Below are 21,554 nucleotides of genomic sequence, written 5' to 3'. Positions count from 1 at the left end.
TGTCGCACTCACAAGACATGTTAGTGACAAAAAAGGCACTCATGAATTGGAATGATATGTTGTAAATCATGTGCTTAAAGTATGGACGTATTATATATATAGAACCTTTAACCAAGTTTAAAGTATATATAGATTATCATACATAGAAGTACCCATGTGTTACAGATTAGCCAATTAGATAAGTTAAGTGGGTAGATAATTTGCAAGAGTTTCATATGGTCTTTATAAATGTGATAAGGGGAATGTTATCTTATGTGCAATATCTTGGATAATGTTTCGCATAAGCTTTAATATCGTAGAGAATGAGAGCAATGGATAAAAGAAACTTGAAAAATTTATAGTTATGTAGAGTATATAAGGAGTAGGATTCTCTCTCCCCCCGCGACAAGCGAGTTGCAAATACCCATTAAATGCAAAAGGGTGTCCTACCACTATGCAATGTTTCAATTGTAAACAATAACTGTATCCATTTGCAAAAGGGTGTCCTACTACAATGTAGTGTTTTAATCGAAAACAATAACAATACTTTTATGAACAATAAATACTACTCAAAACTTATCTATACCAAAATCAAATTTATGACATAAATAATTATTCACCCTTGCTTTACTTGATGATTGATTTCTTATTGTGACAATAACTATACTTACACAAACAATAAATGCTAATCAAAACATATTTACACCAAATTTAAAAACAAAAAGTTTTTTTTTTCTCGATCACTTTGCACTCACTTCTCATGAAGCTAGACAAATAAAATTAGCGTCCATGGAAAGCCCCCTCATTTCTGCTCCAGCCCAATCAAGTACAATAATTAACGCTAATCAAAGTATGATTACTCAACCAAATTAAATATATATTTTCAGAAATCTTTTAAAATATTTTGTTCTGAGCACGAAAGTTAGAAAGTCAATTCGAGTGAGAATGCGCATTGAAAAGCTCCGTCGCACAAAACTTGGTACTTCACAGCTTCGAATCGACCGAAAAAGAAGAAAGCCATGGCAACTGCAGCTGCAGGTGAGAATCAAACCGCGCAGCCAGAAATCGGATGGGACAGGTACATCTATCCCCATTCTCTCCACACATCACTGTAATCTGAGCAATTCTCCATCAAGGAAGCCGGATTATCTCCGTTAGTAGCATTGATGGAACTCTGACTTGCAACACCTTTCCCTCATGTGATCTTGCACATGGATTATGACATGGGTTATCTCCACACATCCCTGACAACGCATTGTTATGTCCCTGACAAGCCACATGCCACATTGGCTTTAAAATACATGGAAAAATGACATGAACCCCCTCCACTCATCCTTGAAGGCCTTATTGATATGTTACTTACGTTAGTGTCATTGTTTAAACCCTAATTTGCACCATGGGTTATTGGAAGTCATGGAAAATTTAACTTAATTCTATCTTGACATATCGCAAGTCCTGCTTGCTGGCTTCACAAATCAATTTATGTTGTTTTTACATACCATACCGGAGACTAAAGGTGGTGTTGATATATGGCAATGTCTGCTTGCAGGCTTGACAAGACAAAATTTTATGTGGTGGGTGCTGGACTTTTCTCGGGTGTTTCCACACTTCTGTACCCAATTTCTGTGGTGAAGACTCGGATGCAGGTTGCAACAAAGGAGCAGATGAATCTCTCTGGTCCTGCTGTTTTCAGAAACATATTGAGGCACGATGGCATTCCGGGACTGTACAGAGGCTTTGGCACGGTCATAGTGGGGGCTATTCCTAGCAGGATGGTTCTCCTGACAAGTTTGGAGACCACTAAGTTAGCGACTTCAAAGCTTACAGACAAGCTGAACATCTCAGAAGCTATGCAGGCTGCACTGGCAAATGGGATAGCTGGCCTGGTCTCCTCCTTGCTCTCGCAAGCTGTTTTTGTGCCACTAGATGTGGTATGTATGTCTTCGTGTCATGTTTAAATGCCATTCCATGCAGATCCATTATGTGCATCACATGTGAAGTTAGTCTCAACCATCCACTTGTTTTTGATCTCCACCTTTCATCTTATTTTTAATCTCTCCCCTCCATGTGCATTTAGTCCTAGCCCTCCACTTTTATTCAAGCTCAGCCCTACACTTGTACTTAATCTCCACCTGACATGTGGCAAAGATCTCGACCTTCCACTTGCCTGTGACATCATGTTTACAAGTAGAAAAACATTTCATATCTTCTTCCGTCTTGTTCTCAGGTCATGGGAAGTTGCTCTAAAATCAAAGATATCGTTGGAGTTTGCTGATGATAAACCACACATTCTACAGGCTTCCAGAAATAGCCACATATCCTACATGTCATGGGGGTGACAGCTTGGCTTTAATCAAAGCCCCCCTAACAAAGTTCATGGAGGTGACAGCTTGGCTTTGGTCAAAGCCCCCCTTACATAGTTCATACCTTTCATTTCTTGGCTAAGTCCATTTTTCATTAGATGAGTTGAAGATATACTAGATTGGGGTGGGGATGACTCTCCCCTCCATAGTTCCAAAACAAGCATGAGAGATTTCACATGTATTGTCCCTAGCATGTGCCATGAATACTAGTGTCATACTAGGGAATTCAGGAGTGATTAGGAGAGTTTTCACCATTTGTGAGCCTTGTTTGAAGCGGGAGTAACTATGAGGTTTAGAGTTTGCGCACATTTCCTCCAATGCTGCTGACGTTGGACAGAGATTCTGGGGCTGGTTTAAGGGCTGAGGGCTGGAGGGTGCTGTATGCTTAAATGAGGGGTTAGGGTGTGAAATCTTCCCCGCCCCCCACCACAAACCAACAAAACTCCCCCCAACACCCCCCCCCTCCCGTCCTCGTCCCCGCGGCCCTTCTGCTAGCAGTCATCTCCTGTGTGTATATTTACACCAGGGCCTCTGTTGTGGATGTGCCCGCCCGATTTAGGTGTTTTCTCATTTTTCCCCACTCTCCATATTTTTCTCTATTTTTTTTCTATTTTTACCAGGTGTGGGAGGTTGTCTTGTGGTTCTTGGAGTGATCTAGGTGATGGCCGAATGGTTCTGCTGCTCCCTGCTTCTCTCTGCTGCTGGCCGACTTCACAAGTGTGATGGCCGACTCTCTGAAGCTGGCCGACTGGAGTTCAGCAGGTCGGGTGTTATTTTGTTGCTGTCGGTTGTCATTACGGCTGGCCGACTGGATCACAGGGGCCATATAAAATGGCCCCTTGCTCCCCCACTTGTATCATTTAGTTACCGGGATTTTCTTGTGTATATATAGTAGAGTTACATGCCTCTCTCTCTCTCCTTCTCTATTGCTGTATTTTTCTGCAGTGCACTTGCTCTTGTGTTCTCAAATTTTGTCTTCATCTCCGTTGCATATTCTGACATGGTATCAGAGCTCTAGGCTCTTGATAGATCTTGGGAATTGTGTGAGCAAGAGGGGGGCTGTTTTGTTGCTGATTGGTGGACTGTTTTGGACTGTTCGGGAAGAGGAGAAGCAAGAGGAAGGCGGACTGATTTGCTGGACAGCCACTTGCAGGTTTAAGTTCTTCTTTTTTCCCACCCAGCCACCCTTTTCAGTCACGTCCCCATAGTGGTAGATTTACTTGAGATGGCTGAGAAGCTTGTGAAGATCTCGACACTCCATGTTCCCAGAGTGGACCGTCAGTTGGACGGGAACAACTACGGCATATGAAAGGTAATGATGGAATCTGTTCTGGAGTCTCACGACCTTGGTGATTTCATTGTTGATGGGGTTCCAAGGCCGGAGTTAGAGGAAGGGGAGTTACTCTCGATTAGGAAGGAACGCGAGGTATAGGCACAGTTATGGGATCGTGTCAATGCCAAGGTCCGTTCTTTCATTTTCCTCAATTGCACACCGCAGGTAATCAATCATATGACGCTGGCCAGAGGTATATGGCAGCATTTGGCTTCTCTCTGCGGGTGATGAATCCTGCAAAGTCATCGACGATGCGGGAGCATATTAACAAGCTGCAGGCTCTTCAGCAAGAAGTTCTTCAGGCTCATTGGGACGCAGGATTGCGGATCTTGCGGTATCTGCAGGGTACGAAGGATCTTGGACTCTTCTACACAGGAGGGGGATTGATGGATGGAGTCAGACTCCAAGGATGGAGTGACTCAGATTGGGGAGGAGATCCAGACACGAGGAGATCAACATCAGGCTACAGTTTTACCCTCGGCTCAGGAGCGGTTTCATGGAGCAGTAAGCGGCAGCCAACTATTGCCTTATCATCGACAGAGACAGCGTACCGGGCTGCTTGTGGTGCTGCTTGCGAGGTTGTGTGGCTGCGGAGGTTGCTTTACGAGATTGGGTTTCCACAGAGGGAGCCCACAGTCATCTAGTGTGATAACCAGAGCTGTATAGCTATTGCTCGGAACCCGGTCTTCCATGTCCGCACCAAGCACATAGGGATACAATATCACGTTGTACATGAGAAGATCTTGGCTGGTGACATCTTGCTTCTTTATTGTTCGTTGATAGAGGACAATGCGGCGGACCTCTTCATGAAGTCTCTACCTCAGGCTATACACTGGCGGCACTCCATCTCCCTGGGGTTGGCTCCACATCATCCAGGAGCTGAGAGGGGGTGTTAGTAGTCATCTCTTGTCTGTATATTTACACCAGGGCCTCTGTTGTGGGTGTGCCCACCCCATTTAGGTGTTTTCTCATTTTTCCCCACTCCATATTTTTCCCTATTTTTACCAGGTGTGGGAGGCTGTCCTGTGGTTCTTGGAGTGATCCAGGTGATGGCCAACTGGTTCTACTGCTCCCTGCTTCTCTCTGCTGCTTGCAGACTTCACACGTGTGATGGCCGACTCTCTGAAGCTGGCCGACTGGAGTTCAGTAGATCGGGTGTTATTTTGTTGCTGTTGGTTGTCATTACTGCTGGCCGACTGGATCACAGGGGCCATATAAAATGGCCCCTTTCTCCCCCACTTATATCATTCAGTTACCGGGATTTTCTTGTGTATATATATAGTAGAGTTACACCTCTCTCTCTCTCCTTCTCTATTGCTGTATTTTTCTGCAGTGCACTTGCTCTTGTGTTCTTAGATTTTGTCTTCATCTCCGCTGCATATTGTGACACCTTCCCCTCCTTTCTCTCCTACTGCTGGTCTTCCTCTTGGGGGTCCCAAAAAGGAGGAAAATCCCTTTATTGGCCCTTTCACACGCCCAGCTCTTGGCCCGGCCTTGGGTGCTTGGCTGGTAATTTCATCATTTCCCATCTTGTAATTCTCAAGCATTGAAGCCTTATGGAGTGTTTCTCTGGAGATTGGGCTGGCCAAGGAGAACCTAGGCAGGAGTATTGGGCTGAGGCCACTGAGTATTGTGGTCAACATTTTCAGTCACATTCTGTACTTGAGAATTCAGTTGTAAACATCTTCTTGTACTTAATACAATACAATAGATTTAGAGCTTTTGTGTGTGTTGTTTATTTGAGTTTCGCTGCTCTCTTCTCTGAAAACCCTAGCACATAGGCACAAGAGCTCTATAGGTGGTGTCACAGCTAAGGGAACTAGCAATTTTTTTTGTCTAGCACCCATGTGCGTTGATTGCTTGGTTAGGGTAGAGCCCTAGTGTCCCGGAGTGCACAAAGTTGGGTTTGGGGAAAGATTTCATTTGGGATCTCTCACTGATTACTAGTTCTAGTTACTCATCCTGGATGCAAATGCACTCGTGTTTCCCACCTGGAGGAGTGGCTAGCTACTTGTATGGATGCGTGATTTGCTACCTTGACTACCATCTTGGCAGGATGGCTATGGCACCTCATCATCTTCTGTTTGCAGATTTGGTGTCTACATAGGCTTGTGCTTCTTAGCAAGGGCTAGGCGAATTTGAGGATGAGGTGGTGCAATGTCCCAGGGTAGAAGCGGCAGGTATGGATAAGCCGGATGAGCTTTGCTTGTGGTTTGATAGCCGTCATTTCGAGTGTGTGTGTGTGGATTTTTGTGCTTGGTTGCAGCATCTCTCCAACATTTGGTATCAGAGTCTTATGCTCTATGATTATGGGGACTCACATCTACAATAGGCAACAGTCCGTTTTTTAATGTGGTGGCAGTTTGCAGCTTCAACCACCTTCTCTCCCTACCTTGGTCTCTTCAGAAGACCCCTTGGGGTGCCTAAAGGCCTTTTCATTTGCAAGGAGGCAAAGCTCCATTGGAGCTAGGAGAAGCAGGAAAAATAGCCGCTACTCTACAGGCCAGCCTAAAGAAAACAAAGATTAGAAAACCATTAAAAAGAAAAAGTAGGATTTCTAGCTTACTTGAATTTCTGTGAGCTTTCCTTTGGCTTGATGGTTTGAGGGATCTACTCTTGTTTGCAACAAGAGTGGCCACCAATTCTTTTGAAGAGGGAAAGGTCAAAAACTAATGAATTATCAATAAATTCATTGTTTTTGGTTCTCTTCTTTTGCTAAAAGAGGATATGCAGTGAATTTTGAGGACGACATGTGCACAGCTAGAGACCATGAGAGTGGCTATGCATTAGTCACATCTGGCACATTGTACCATGGATTATACCAGCTTGATAGGTTTGACAGGAGAGCAACATGATACTCATGTGGTTTCCACTCTAACACTTGCCATGCAAGAGGCAGAATTGTGGCATGCCAGGTTTGGACGTGTGAAGTATGGCAGTTTGATGCGATTGCTAAGGCATCAAATGGTGCAGGACATGCCTCGTGTAGAGCTGCCACCAAAACATGTATGTGAAGGGCGTATATTGGGTAAAATGCACAGAAATGCATTCTCAAAAGATGGATCAACAAGGGTTGTCCGGAAATTATAGCTTGTGCACAGCGATGTGTGTTGTTCTATGCGGATACCATCGATTGGGAAGCATGTATACTTTGTAACCTTTATTGATGACTACTCCAGATTTGCTTGGGTATATCTTTTGAACGCAAAATCTGATGTATTTGCATGTTTTCAGCATTATATGGCTCAGGCTGAAAATCAAATGGGTTACAAAGTGCAATCCCTCTGTACAGATCGAGGAGGGGAATACATGTAATTAAAGCAGCCAACAGAGTCGTCAGCAGCCGACTGGCATTTAATGCAGTTGTGGGAAAAATCGAGTAGGCTGACAGCCTTCTCAGGCAGTCAACTAGCACGAGGAGGCCATATAAAATCAGGCACTTCAGGTAATTCCACACAAAAACATTCAGGTAATTCAGCAAAGCGCAGAAGCATACAACATCTAGTCGACTCTAGGCATCAAGGGAGCTCCTCTTCACATTCGGCCAGCATATGTGCAGTCCTACAGCTATCTGGACTTGCATCAGTGGCCAGAAGAGTCTTCAACAAAGCCTTGGATTAGGTGGATACTCAGCCGACGTACGATCTTCCTCGTCCTTGGGTTGGGCATTCACATCGCTTGTTTTCTCAAGCATTGTACATCATTCTCCAAAGAATAATATAAGCAAATACTCTTGCTTGCAGGGAGGGGGGGCCCTTTAGTGGGTATTTGGGACCCAATACTGTGTTGTCTTCTACATTCTCATTCTCTTCTCTCTCTATTCTCTAAATTGGATGCTAAAGATTCTCACCACATAAAGGTATAAAGAAGACCCTGTTGTGCGTTATCACGGTCAAGCTCAGTGCATGTAACATTGGTATCAGAGCATCAGACTGGTGACCGAACTCGGCTACCTAAAGAAGTGAGCATCCGGTGGATGGTAAAAATACGGTCTGGAAAAAACACCCAGGCCTCCACCATGTCAGGAGAGAAGTCACATCAAGCAGAAAGCCAACAAGAAGTGATGGAGGCACAAATCTTCCAAATAGAAAAAACGCTTCCACCAAGCACAGAAGAGCTCCTAAGAATAATGATGGGGCAGATAAGTTCTCTGAAGATGCAGCTTGCCGCTGAAAAAGAGAAGCCCAAAGAAGGCATCTCAGATCTGGCATAGGTCCTTCTCCATATGGAGAAACAAAGAAGAAAACACGAAGATCGACATGAAGAACAAAGAAGAAAAGATGAAGAAGCAAAAAGAAAAGCAGAAGAAGAGAAAGAAGTGAGATGTGTGGAGGAACAAAGGGATAAGGAAGCCACACACAAATATGAGGAAGACGAGCGCCATAGAGAAAAAGCCGACCGAGAGTTCCAGCAAAGACTTGACTGGGAGGTTGTGCAAATCCAGCATTAGCAAACGATGGCACAGATTCTGGCGGCCCTCCCTCAGTAGGCTCCAAATTCCTCGTCCTCCACCCCCCCTACCACCACCTGCTGATGGTAAGTGTGACCATGCTGCTATTACTCAATTTATTCATCAATTTGAAGCTTATTTTCCTTTAGCTAGAATTACAGATCCACAAGGCAAAGTCCATGTAGCAGCACCCTAACTCATTGCGGAAGTTGTTACCTGGTGGCAGCATTGGTCACAACTTCACACGGACCCCATCACAGGCCAATTCCGTTTTCATTGGACCACCTTTGTGGCTGACCTCAAAGCCCATTTTCTTCCACCACAGTACATGACCAATCTTGAGGACGAGTTTTACAAACTCACTTAGGGTGGTTGCCTTGTTTTGACCTATTCCAACAAGGTCATTACAATGGCCCAACAGTTGGGCATATCCGAAGAAGATAAGCTCAAGCAGTTTATTCGAGGTTTAGACACTACAATTAGGTACCCAATGAGGAATTTTGAGCCTCAGACCTATGCACGGGCACTAACCCTCACTTATAATCAGGAGCTGATGCTGAACGGAGGTAAGCTCAAGCAGGTACAATCTTTCCCAAATCCCTAACAACAGTCATCTACCTAGCAATCATCTACCCAGGGTAAGGGGACTCAGAACATCAAAGACCAAAAGGAAAAATTCTCTGGGTCAATCGGAAAATAGAAAAGATCCTACGTCCAAGAAGGCTCCTGAGGAAAAAGCTAAGGAGGGCATTAATGGAGGTTATCTCCAGCCAGATGAACAGACACGGTACATGATTGAGAACCATTGTTTCTTCTGTCGCACTGTGAGACACGAGAAGAAAGATTGCACAAAGTTTAAGGCTGAAAAGTCTGCTAAGGCATCCACTTCCACAGTAGCAACCGTAGCATCCTCATCCACACCTCTGCCATTAGCCTTGAAGGCCGTTCAACTTTTACCCTCTTTGAATTCAGTGTGCCACTAGTGGTATATGATAATAAGCAGGAGGGTGAGGCCGAGGGAAAGACAAAGGCTCTCATCCGTGCCTATGGCACAACAAAGGGAAAGCGATTCATTGTTCTCTTTGACATGGGCAGTTCTGAGGATGCCGTCTCTCCACAGTTGGCCACCAAGATGAGCTTTACGTTGGTTCCTTATCATCTAGATGTGGACGGGTTTACCCCTGGTCTACATATACACATTACTCATAAGGCTCAACAATTTGAGTTTCAGGTTCAGCGAGTCACATTCCAGCGGGATTTCATTGTCTCCCCTCTTTTAGGGTGTGATATGATCCTCGGGATCCAGTGGTTTAGATAGTATCCACCCATTCCTAGTTGGAGGCAGGACACTTTCACTATCGTTGAAGGTTTTCCTGAGCCTCTCATGATTTGCAGGGATCGGAGCATTCTCGGAATTCCACTCATTTCCCACATTTAGGCCCAACGAGCCATCCGAAAAGGAGCAGAGTTACAGCTACAGGATGATTGTACCCTTGAGGATGATGTTGCGCATTCACATTGTCATGGTACCTCTCCAGTTTTGAGGACTAGCCTTGGCTTTTCCCTGGAGAGGGAGAGAGGTAAGGTTTACATCGTCAGATTTTGCCTCCCTTACCTATGCGAGACGTACTTCTGCCTCTAAAGGGGGTCCTTCGTCGACCACGAGATCTGGTCGTTCCTACTCTGAGTCCTTATGAGGATTGTCTCTTGGAACACTCAGGGTCTTGGGGGTTTTTTTCCGCGTCGGCGGAAACAAATTGTAAAAACCCAGCTTCATTGTGCAGTCACAGGTGGACCTATGGATGTATTGCTCTTGCAAGAGCATAAACTGGATGCTATCCAGTGTGGGAGATCAGGCAAGCTTCTCTTAGGACACACCTTTTGGTCACTAGCTGTTGGTACCAAGGGTGGTGTCTGTATCTCTGTTTCAGCTTTGATCTTGCCTTGCATCATTGGACATGGTGTCATTTTGCCTGCGAGAGCGCAGTGGATCCTTCTTATGCAAGGCACTACACGCATTGGTATTCTCAACCTCTATGCTCCTAACCATAGAGGTGAGAGGGTTGCCTTTTGGAAATCTCTCACTACAGTGATGCCTCTTGCCGACCATTGGATTATTGATGGGGATTTTAACATGGTTGAGATGCCAACGGATAAAAGAGGTGGACATGAGGGCTTGGTGCATCCTCTTGAAAGAGTGTCTTGGGAGAGGTTTATACTCTCCATTCATGGCAGAGATTGTTGGCATGAGGATGACATTTCGAGGAGACCATCCACTCTTCCTTATTCATGGTCTAACAGGAGAAGGGATGCAGGATGTATTTATGCACGGTTAGACAGATTTTATGTGGATGATTGGGTGCTTGACAGAGGTAGGCATACTTTTATTGCTACAGGCACCTCTAAATCGGATCATTACCCAGTGGTTTTATGTATTAGAGATCCGAATTGCCATGGACCAGCACCCCATGTACACATCCCTGATCATTTTTTTCCAGATGCAGAGCTATCACGTCGTATGCTTGATATTTGGAGAGCTCATGATTTCTCACAGGCCTCTCAAAGCTTGGCCTCTGCTCTCTGTGATATTAGTGACTTTTATCACGCGTGCCCTGTCTAAGAGACAAGAGGCCTTGGATTTAGAAAGGGCTATTAGACGTAGATTGGTTGCCTTACAGAAAGAGCACGAGAAACATCCTCATGCTCAATGGGTTGCAGATTCTTTATGTATTGTTAGGGCAGAACTTCATCACTCTCTTGAGCAGCGCGCGGAGTACCATTTCCATGCCCAAGAATCCTTTTGGACCCAGATGGGTGGCGGATGTAACAAACATTTCTTTGCTACTCACGGCCCATCTCATGCCAGAGATAGTGTCAGGCAGTTGGAGGATTCACATGGCACTCTTCACTTAGATGCTCTTATGGCTAAAGAGATTGCCATTGATTTCTATCGCCATCTTCTTAGTGCTGAGCCGCACTCTGATTTGAGACACAGGGCACGGAGGAAGGTTTGGAAAGCATTGCCACATTTGATCACTGAGGAGATGTGTGTCGCTTTGGATGCCCCTTTTTCTATGCAGGAGTTCAGTCATGCTCTTCATGCCTTACCTCATGGTAAGTGTCCAGGGGAGGATGGTCTCTCCCCTGTTTTTTTCATTACTTTTTGGGATGAGATTGGGGCTGAGATCACATGGACTCTCCAGGAGATGTGGGACACAGGTTCTATGCCTTCTTCTCTCACTGAGGGGCTTATTTATCTTATTCCTACGAGTGGGGATAAGCCATTGATTGGCTAGTGGAGACCTATCACCTTACTTGGGACTGCATATAAGATTCTTGCTAAGACAGTGAGCATCAGATTGTAGCCAATTTTGCAGGATGCCGTTCATGATATTCAGAATGGATTCTTACACAGTAGGAGCATCTTTGATAACATTTTCTCATTTTGGGAGGCCGTCGAATGGGCTAAAGTGAGCAATCAGCCCTTAGCCATTCTGCTCTTCGATTTTGAGAAGGCCTATGATAGAGTGGATTGGGACTTCCTTGAGGGTACTCTTAGCCATATGGGCCTCTCTTAGAGATGGATCAAGGGAGTTTCATGCATGTATCGTGATGCCCACAATAGAGTGCTCGCTTGCGGTGATAGAGGAGAGCGGTTTGAGATTTCTCACTCAATACGGCAAGGTTGCTCTTTAGCCCCATTATTATATATCATAGTTGCAGAGGCCATGAGCTTCTTTCTCTGCTCCATTGCTGGTATTTCTAGATTGAGGTTGCCTCTTCGTAGTCAAGAGGAATTGGTTGACTCTGAGTTAGCTGATAACACAGCCATGTTCTTGGAGGCTTCACATATATGCTTATGTTCCTTCCGGGTAGCACTAGAGGAGTTATGTTTGGCAGTAGGGGCACTCACTAATTGGCACAAATTTGTTGGTTTTTGGGTTAGTGATTCACTGAGAGTTGCTTGGGGTGCAGAGCTTGGTTTTACTTGGATCAGTAGAGGATGCACTGCTAGATATTCGGGATGCCAGGTTGGGATTGATATTTCTCCTACACAATAGTTTGCTCCGGTACTTATGAGTATCTGTTAGAAGCTCCTCCATTGGAGCTCCAAGAGATTAGATTTAGCTTCCAGAGCGTTGGTGGCTAATCAGGTATTGCTTGCCTCAGCTTGGTTTATTGCCTCTTGTTGGTGCTTCTCTCGTGCGTGCATTGGTCAATTGCGGAGATTGATCCGCAATTTTCTCTGGCCGGGTTTGGATGGCACCTCAGACACTCATGCTAGGGTAGCTTGGCTCACAGCTATTCAGCCCAAACGAGAGGGGGGCTTGAATATTATCGATCTGGATGTTCAGTGCAGGGCGTTGCTCTGCAAACTTGTGGTCAGAGGTTTCCTACCAGGCACTTAGCCTTGGAAGGATTTTTTCTTGTCTCAGATTTCCGGATGTACACCCTGGGTCGGGAGAGATTGGATGTCCAGCACACGATTTTTGTTCACAGAGGCTGATATCAGGGCACCATCTTCCCCTCTTATTGCAGCCATTGTCAGAGCATGGAGAAGCATGAGATCTTTTTTGCGACAAAGGCTTCCTAGGTCTTTGGATGAGGCTGACCGACAACCTATTATGTGGAATGAGCTCATCAGGGATGAGGCCGGTCGGCCACTTGGTGCATCTCGTTATATGCAGTGGTCAGGATGGGAGAGATGTGTATACATAGTTCTTGCTTGGAAAACCTTTAAGAGTCTTCCGGAGGATCGGAGAGCTGCATCCATTCAGCATCTTAGGGGCTCTCGCATTCGTATTGATCAGATTGATGTAGCTATTCCGCATGAGTGGCTCTCTGGGACCTTTCATGGAGACTATCATCCGAGTTGGCTGGGAGTTTTTTGGAGGATAGGCATACCTTTGCAGGTCATTGCTCTCCCGGGCCAGGAGGCTACAGATTGCATCATTTACTCTATCATGCCTAGAGGGAGATTGAGGAGATGTATGGAGGAGATCATCCTAGATACTAGGCTTAGTCCAGTGAGGATTGTTGGTCGTTTCGGGGAAGCATTGGTTCATTGACCCTTCTCCTCAGATAGCGACTCATGGCTCTTGGTGTTTGTGGTTATATGGTGGTAGTCCTATCAGATATCTTCAGTGGGATCCAGGAGAGTGGGAGTGGATTGATGCCTTCGATCCTTTGAAAAGCCTTCCCTTTTTCAGTTTCATTGTTCGGAATGCTATTCTTCTCCTCACTCCACAGATGCATAGGATCCCTACTCTCAGGCCTCATTGTGGTATCAAAAGATTGATGTCTTCTTGTTTTCTCTTGGCTTTGAGAGGGCATATGCAGACAACAATCTCTGTGTGCTTCTTTCTGATGGGGATATTTGTGTCATTGTTTTGTATGTTGATGACCTCATTCTTTCTGGCTCTGATACTGAGTTGGTCACACAGGTTCAGTCCAAGATTTCAGCGACGTTTGAGATGACTGATCTTGGCCTTCTTCATTATTTTCTTGGGCTGGAGGTTTGTGGCAGAAAGCTGATTGTATCTTCATTTCTCAACAGAAGTATGTGAAGAAGCTGCTCTCACTTTATGATGGGTTGTCAGACTGTACACCTCTCAATTGTCCCATGGATCCCAATGCCAAGTTATCCAAGGAGGATGATACACCCTTGGTGGATTCCACAGAATACCGGTAGATTGTTGGCTCATTGCTTTACCTAGCCAACACCCGTCCAGATATCTCCCATGCTATGAGTGTTCTTAGCCAGTTCTCATCAGCCACTCGAAGGTCTCATTGACAGGCAGCCTTGAGAGTTCTTCGTTATCTTTGAGGTACTTCAGATTATGGCATCACCTATTCCAGTGGTGCTGATTTGGTTGGTTTCACAGATTCTGATTGGGCAGGCTGCATTGATATTCGGAGGTCTACATCTGGATATTGCTTCATGCTTGGTACTGGATTAGTTTCTTGGTTCTTCCACTGAGCCTGAGTACAAATCCTACCTTCTCTCCTCCACTAAGGCACTTTGGATTCATCAGATTCTGGAGCATTTGTGCTGTGTTGACACTTCCCCAGTTACCATCTTCTCGGATTCTTGGAGTGCTAATTCTCTAGCTTAGAATCTTGTGATACGGAAACGATCCAAACATATTGAAGTGCATTATCATTTTGTACATGACTGGATCGAGTTGGGACTTCTTCGGCTCGCCTACTATAATACTGTTCTACCAAGGACAGTGATACGGAAACGATCCAAACATATTGAAGTGCATTATCATTTTGTACATGACTGGATCGAGTTGGGACTTCTTCGGCTGGCCTACTATAATACTGTTCTACCAAGGACAATGTGGCTGATTTCTTCACCAAACCACTTCCGAGAGCTACTTTGGAGGTGTTACTTCAGCGTGCTGGTATTGGACCCATAGTCACAAGAAACAACCATTTCAGACCCTAGAAATGCGTTTCTCCATTTCAAGACCCCATCCGTTTCCATGGCCGTTTATCGTTTCCCAAGTGATATTGTCACAAGAAACGGCCGTTTCCACCCCTAAAAACACGTTTTCCCGTTTCCATTCCTCGAATGTTTCTGTTCCTGTTTCTCATTTTTGGTAACTATGATTGGATTGCCCCTCTGGCGCTGGCGCTGAAGAGGACGTGTTGGAATATATATCATCTCCAGAGGGTTTACATGTACCTTTTCATGCTTGTACTGGTATAACATGCAGTGGAAGTATTCGTAACTAAGGATCTTGTCACACAAGTCTCACACCGCCTTTTGTATCCTGAGTTTCGCGAGTTTAGCAATCCACTTTTATGACTTCATTTGAGAGAGAGAGAGAGAGAGAGAGAGAGAGAGAGAGAGAGAGAGAGATGAGATGAGATGAGATGAGATGAAATGATATATTAACGTCTTCAAAAGGCCAAAATGACCTATGAGACCAAAAAGGTTACAACAATTGGTGGATCTGATACAATGTCTGTGTAAGAAAAGCTAAAACAACTAAACAACTAATTGAAACTGAAACAACAACTATGAGGAAAAGTAAGGTACTAGGAGCTCCTAATGGATAACATATGGGAAGGAAAACTCCGGCAACAAAGGTAAGCATCATATACATCACTATCCAAAGATGTCTCTCATCGGTCGATGGCGGATATCCTCAATGTCCTCCATGGTGATAGAGTACTCTGACTGGACGTCTCCCATGCCGTGCTAGTATGGTCCTGATCCTCTGTTGTAGTCTCTGCCGGTGTCGAGATGGGCCTCTCATCTTGGGGCGCCTGGACCGCCCCAGCTCTATAGTCCGATCAATCAGTGTACCTCTGGTGCGGCTATACTCTGGGGCTAGCTGCAATGCCTGCTGGCGTAACTGCTCAATCTCTGGTCGAAAGAAGTCTGTAATCTGCCTCTGTAGGTGTCTCTCCCTCTTTGATCCCCTCCCTCTCAAGAGACCCTCTCTATGTCTACGCAGCTCCAACAAGTATAATTTGAGGCATCTCTAATCCTGATATCTCATGACTCTGGAAAGTGGTCCGAAACCCTCTCTGAACAGGTAGTGAAAACGGCCTCGTATCTCATAATATACTGGACAGTGGCATATGTAATGTAACTTTGTCTCTGGCTCCATCTGGCACAACTGACAAATCCTGGCCTCAGCTGGTACTCCTCTGAATCTGCCAATCTCAATCTCTAGCTGGTGTGAGGATGTGCGCATTTGACCAATAGCACACTGTACCCCATGAGAAAGATGAGTATCCATGTAGCTGGGTCTAATCACAAACCCATCCTCCGTGAGCTAGAGAAGATGATCTCTATAGAAAGCCATCTTTGTACCAAGCTCGTGTGTCGGTTGTGTCCATGTCCTCCTAGTGTCCAGCTGAGTCAAGTCCTGCCTCATAAGTCTGGTAATCTCTGCCCGTGTGAGAGAGAGGGAGGGTGCATCCAAGGAGTACTGAAATGGAGGTAGCCTGTCCATACTAAAGCCATGCAGTTGGAACCAAGCTGCCATCTGTGCATACCAACATGATCTGTCTCCTTGTGATGCCAACTGTCGTGAAGGCTAAGCGAGCATATCTGTCTCTAGGGAGAGCCCAAGTGCTATGTATAAAGGAGACTGATTGAGTGAGTGCCTCTACTACCAATGGGGGGGGCAGCCATCTCTGCACGGATAATATCATGTGGTACAGAGGCCTTGGCCCTAATCATCTGGGAAATCATAGAAACCAAGGGCCTCTCTATACATCTCTATCCATCAATGCTACCAGCTCGGCTGTGGTGATCCACTGAGGGTCCCCATATCTCCACTCCATACAGCATGGCTGACGTGACCAAAGTGTCAAAGAGCCAAAGCTTTGTTCAAGGTTCCTGAAACTGAACCTGCGAACACATCCTCTCTAGTCTCCCCAATGTTGCATAAGCTCTGGTCAATCTGGTCTCCGCTGCTCTCCTCAAGGAAAATAGTGGGCCACTAAAAACCACAACAAGGTAAGTATATGCATCTGTATACTCCACTGTCTCCTGACCATATGTAAAGGTGGGTGCTGACCTCCTAACTCACTGTGCTGTGGTGTTAAACACCATCACCTTGGTTTTACCAAGGTTAACAGACAATCCATTGTCCTGTGCAAACGTGTGCAATGCATCCAAATGACGCTGCATCCCCTCTGGAGAATTTGAGATCAACACAATATCATTAGCATACAATAACAGCGGAATCCATGTCCCTGCTAGCTGTGCTCCTCTGTCACCCTCCCGCTCTACATAGTCCGAAACCTCATCCACATACATCCCAAATAAGGTGGGAGAAAGGGGGCAGCCCTGTTTCACCCCAAAAGTGGAGTGAACCATCTCAGATATACCCTGAGTAGTACGTACTTGCCCCACAACTGTCCAGTATAAAGCCATGATTCCCCAAATCAGCTCTGTGGGCACTCCCATCTCCTGTAGTCTGCGCATCAGTTTGGCTCTCGGTACTGTGTCAAAAGCTTTGCGGAAATCCACAAAGCAACAATAAATCTTCCTGCCATATGATCTGCCCTCCTCAATAATAGCTCTGAGTGTCAAGATATGGTCAAGAGTGGAGAAACCTCTCTTGAACCTTGCCTGCCTTGATGCACGTATGCCCTCTCTCTCTGCCCATCTACTCAACTCTTGCTCAAGAATAGATGCATATAATCTAGCCAATGTGTGACCAATCATGATGGTACGATAATTCCCAGGAAGCATGGGATCCCCTGACTTGAAGATAGGCACAATCGTGGACATATTCCAAGTCTCAGGAAAACCCTCACACATGGCTCGGTTAAACATCATAGCAATAAGCTCTGCAAGCATATCTTTGGCATGAATAAAGTGCTCTACTACCAAACCATCATGATCATATGCTCTCCCAATCCTCATCCTGTCAATAGCTTTCCTTACCATCTCAGCAGTAAAGAAAGCACATGTCTCTGGGCATGGCTCCAATGGGTCTGGCAGGGGTGGCTGTCCTGGTGCTGTGTACAGGGATGCTGCATACTCACCCCAAATCTCTGTGGAGGTAATGGCTGGTGATGGTGAATGCTCATGGAATAGTCTCCATGCCTCGCCTGAGCCCTGACTCATAAATAACTGATACAAATCCCTCTCTAAATGAGCAAGATAAGCCCTCTTCTTCCGTCGCACTAGGCGCCGAAAGGTAATCCGTGACTGTCTGTGAGTGGTAACACCCATGAGCACCTCTCTCTGTAATCTGATCCTCATCTCTCTGCACTCCTCATCATACCAGTTGTTCTGGGGCATGTTCCCAGACCGTCTCCGTGTAGGTTGACTAAGGGGATATGCCTCTGATGCTGCAGCATGAAGCGTCTCTATCAATATCTGAGTGACCTCATCTAATGGCCGTCCCGGCTCCTCGGCACATAAGCGTCTGTATATCTCATCCATGTACACGGTGTCAGTCTCCCTCGTAAAGGTATAACGAGTGTGTGTGGAGACCTGTCCCGATGGAGCTGTACTAAACTGAAATGTCAGAGTGAAGGACAAGATAGCATGATCCATTGCTACTCCAACCGGCCTAGTGCCTACCATAAAATCCTGAAAAGAGGGAATGAGACTGGGCTGAGCCATAACATAGTCCACTGTACTAGCACCATGCCGATGTGGAAAGCAAGTGAAACCGAATCTCTGTAGGCCATTCAGGATGGCCAATCCATGTGCAGTCCCCATGTCTATCAAATACCGCCCATACTCAGTGTGTTCCTCATCCTGTGAGAGTCTAGATAGGCCCATATCCCTAACATCAAGCTCCCTCAACATCTCCTTTGAGGTATCATAAAATACTGTTTGGTTATAGGCGGTCCTGGCATTGAAGTCCCCGAGGAGAATGATGTCACCATCCCTGGAGAACTCCCAAATGTCATCATCCAAAATAGAAAAGGGAGACTGCCCTCTAGGTGATGCATACACTGATGTACTAGGAGAAAAATAGCATATAGCAATGTAGAGATATCTGCCCGTCTTTGCCCTCAGTCTAACCCACATGTACCTAGCCGCCTCATCTCTGCGGACTATATGTATCAGTGGCTGCAGCTCCTCTCTAAACAATACTGCCACTCCTCCTGAGCCCCGTCCTCTATGCTCTGAACGAGTCTCCTATCTACAAGCTGTCTCCCATCGGTATCCACTAACATGTGGCATGGACTGTCCAGGATCCTGATGCGTCTCAGAGTAGAAGATGATGTTCCTCCCAATGAAACTATCCTCAAAAGCCCCTACATCAAGGCGTAGAGATCCATTACAATTCCAAGTAGCAACTTTGAGTGTAGTCCCATAGGTCTCGCGCCGTCATGAAGAGCGCCTCTCCATAATCACCACTCTACCATCTCTATAGAAGGCCACTTTCCCTTTCTCTCGGGCTGCCCTTATATCGGGCATAACTTCTTTCATGTGGGCAAGCTGTGAGAGTGTAAGGTCATCTCCAAGAAATATTCCCGTCTTCTTGAGTGTAGGACGTCTCTTCAAGAAGTCCTTCTTCGCTTCCATGGAGGGGAAACGAATGATAAGTGCTCTCTCCTTAGAAGATTCGCCACTACCTTCTCTCTTCTTTCCCACTCTCCATGCCTTTGTGTGAGGTCATCTCCAAGAAATATTCCCGTCTTCTTGAGTGTAGGACGTCTCTTCAAGAAGTCCTTCGCTTCCATGGAGGGGAAACGAATGATAAGTGCTCTCTCCTTAGAAGATTCGCCACTACCTTCTCTCTTCTTTCCCACTCTCCATGCCTTTGTGTGCGTGGCTTCAATGCCCATCATAGAGAAGAGCTCCTTGGTTTCCCCTTCCGCATCATCACGGTCTTTTAGACGGGACACTCGTACATGTAAGGCCCGGGTCTTCCTCCTTTGCTCCTCTTCAAGGGTCATGTTGATGATGGTGGGAGTGGGGATGGGTGGCAATTCTTTACCTTTCCCTTTCCCTTTCTTGGCGACCTCGATCCATTTCTCCGCCTCGTCCATCTTCTTTTGTGTCTTTGTGATCACCTCCACCCATGAAGATGTCTTCTCTTTATGTTGCTCCTCCTCCTCTCGAATGATCCTCATTTGTTCCTTGATGGTATTCAACTCTTCAATCAAGGAGGGCTGAAATTTTCCATCCTCAAGCTTGCCTTGTGAAGTGGCTTCCAACTCCTTTTTGAGGGCTGAGATTTCAGCTCCATTAGTTCCTCCTTTAGGGCTGAAATCTCAGCCTCTTGCCTGGATGTTCTCTCTTCGAGCTCTTGGATTTTGTCAAATCCCTTCTCGAGTTTGGAGAGGCGGTTTATGATTGCGGTAACGGAAGAGTCGACCATCTTCTTGTTTTCTTTGATAATTGTGCTGAGCTTGTCCTCCACCTTCACGAGCTCCTCTTTAACTCCGGTCTTGGCCATGACTTTTTGCAGTACTTCCCACAGCCAATGGACTGGAATTTAATCCATGACACTTTGAGTGACTTGAGAGAAAGAAAGAAAGATTTTATTAACGTCTTCCAAAAGACCGAACTCGGCTTATGAGACAAATCGGTGTACGTGTATGGGGTATCCTCTGTCATCCCAACAAAATGAAAAAGTACTGAACTAAAAAGCTGAATCTGGGTGTGCAATAAGTACAGTGAGTGGGGGAGGGGATGGACCTCTACTACTAGGAGAACGCAAATCATGATATGCAACCTAGCTAGCTCCATCCTGTACCATACTGGGGGTATAAAATGGTATACATTAGTGAAGGGGGTGTCCATATGATCTCTGTCATCTCTCTCTGGTATAGGCGTGGTGACCGAAAGCCAGGTGTCCTGTGTCTCCTGCGGGCTCTGAGTGTCTCTGCTCTCTGGAGAGTAATTCCCTGCCATGTAGGGGCTGGGAGTGGGATGGATCTCTGAAAAAATGTAGTAATATGTGTCTGTCGTCCCCCCTCTAGAGCTGTCTGAGCCTGTAATGATGTCTCTCTGTGACGCTGTATGTCTAGAATGAATCTCCCCAGTATGCGCTGGTCTGTCGCCTCAAAGATCTGGCGTAGGGAATGTGGCTCTCTGAATAAAATGGGATATCTCTCTCTCAAGGCTGTATATGCTCTGCATCTGCATACATAATGCTCCTCACTCTCCACCTCCTCTCTGCACAATCTGCATACCCTCTCCTCTCGGGGGATCCGTGCTGCTCTGCCAGTCTCGATCTCCAATCGATGTGATGAAACTCTAAGCTGACCAATAGCCACTCGGGAGCCGTGTGGTAAAAAGCCCTCCATGTATCTAGGCCTCTCTATAAATCCATCATCAGTGATACTCATGAAGTGATCTCTGTAGTATAGCATCTTCGGTGGAAGAGGCTGTGTAGGCGATATCCATGTCTCTCGTGTATAGAGCTGCCATAGGTCCTGTCTCAATATTGTGTTCCTCTCACTATGAGAGAGACGGATATGTGGTGCATCCCTGTCATACTGGAATGGTGGTAGATGATCCATGTCTAGGCCATGCTGTGAGAACCAATGTGTGACCTATGCATACCATGATCCTTTGTCTCCTGCCTCAGCCAGCTGTCTAGATGCCTCAAAAGCTCTGTATGACAATCTGTCCTGTGGCATCTCTCTGAATCTGTCTAGCCGGCATATAGTCTGGAATATGGCCTCTACCATCATAGGAGGCGCAACAAACTCTGCTCGGATAATGTCATGAGGTACTCACGGTTTGCTGCGTATCATGCGTGCCATCATGAGGGCCTGTGGTCTCTCTATCTGTGTCCACCAATGGGTAGCAAGGCCTGGTGCCCATACTGCTGCTCCATACATCATTGCCGGTATGACTAATGTGTCAAATAGCCACCCCTTCGTCCGGGGCTCCTGAAAATGCGCCTGGTGGCACTGTCTCTCTAGCATAGCCAATGCTGCATATCCCCGTGTCAATCTAGCTCTGGCTGTTGAACCC

The 21,554-nt window shown here is 45.9% G+C and overlaps 1 protein-coding gene across 2 annotated transcripts in view; it reads left to right on the top strand.

Moving 5' to 3' along the window:
- Positions 1-877: 877 nt before the first annotated feature.
- Positions 878-21,554, top strand: part of LOC147613733 (uncharacterized) — a 99,397-nt gene continuing 78,720 nt past the window's right edge. Inside the window, exons 1-2 of one of the 2 annotated variants that reach the window (XM_086781711.1) lie at positions 878-1,057; positions 1,529-1,910. In XM_086781711.1, coding sequence (XP_086637837.1) covers positions 999-1,057; positions 1,529-1,910 — 441 coding nt within the window. In that variant the 5' untranslated portion in view covers positions 878-998. The remainder of the gene's footprint in view (positions 1,058-1,528; positions 1,911-21,554) is intronic. The other variant, XM_086781712.1, reaches the window with a different exon arrangement.

The sequence above is a fragment of the Cibotium barometz genome, chromosome 43 (assembly GCF_041138505.1).
Source record: "Cibotium barometz isolate CiBa-2024 chromosome 43, ASM4113850v1, whole genome shotgun sequence".
Lineage (NCBI taxonomy): Eukaryota > Viridiplantae > Streptophyta > Polypodiopsida > Cyatheales > Cibotiaceae > Cibotium > Cibotium barometz.
This window is presented reverse-complemented; position numbering and strand designations above follow the sequence as displayed.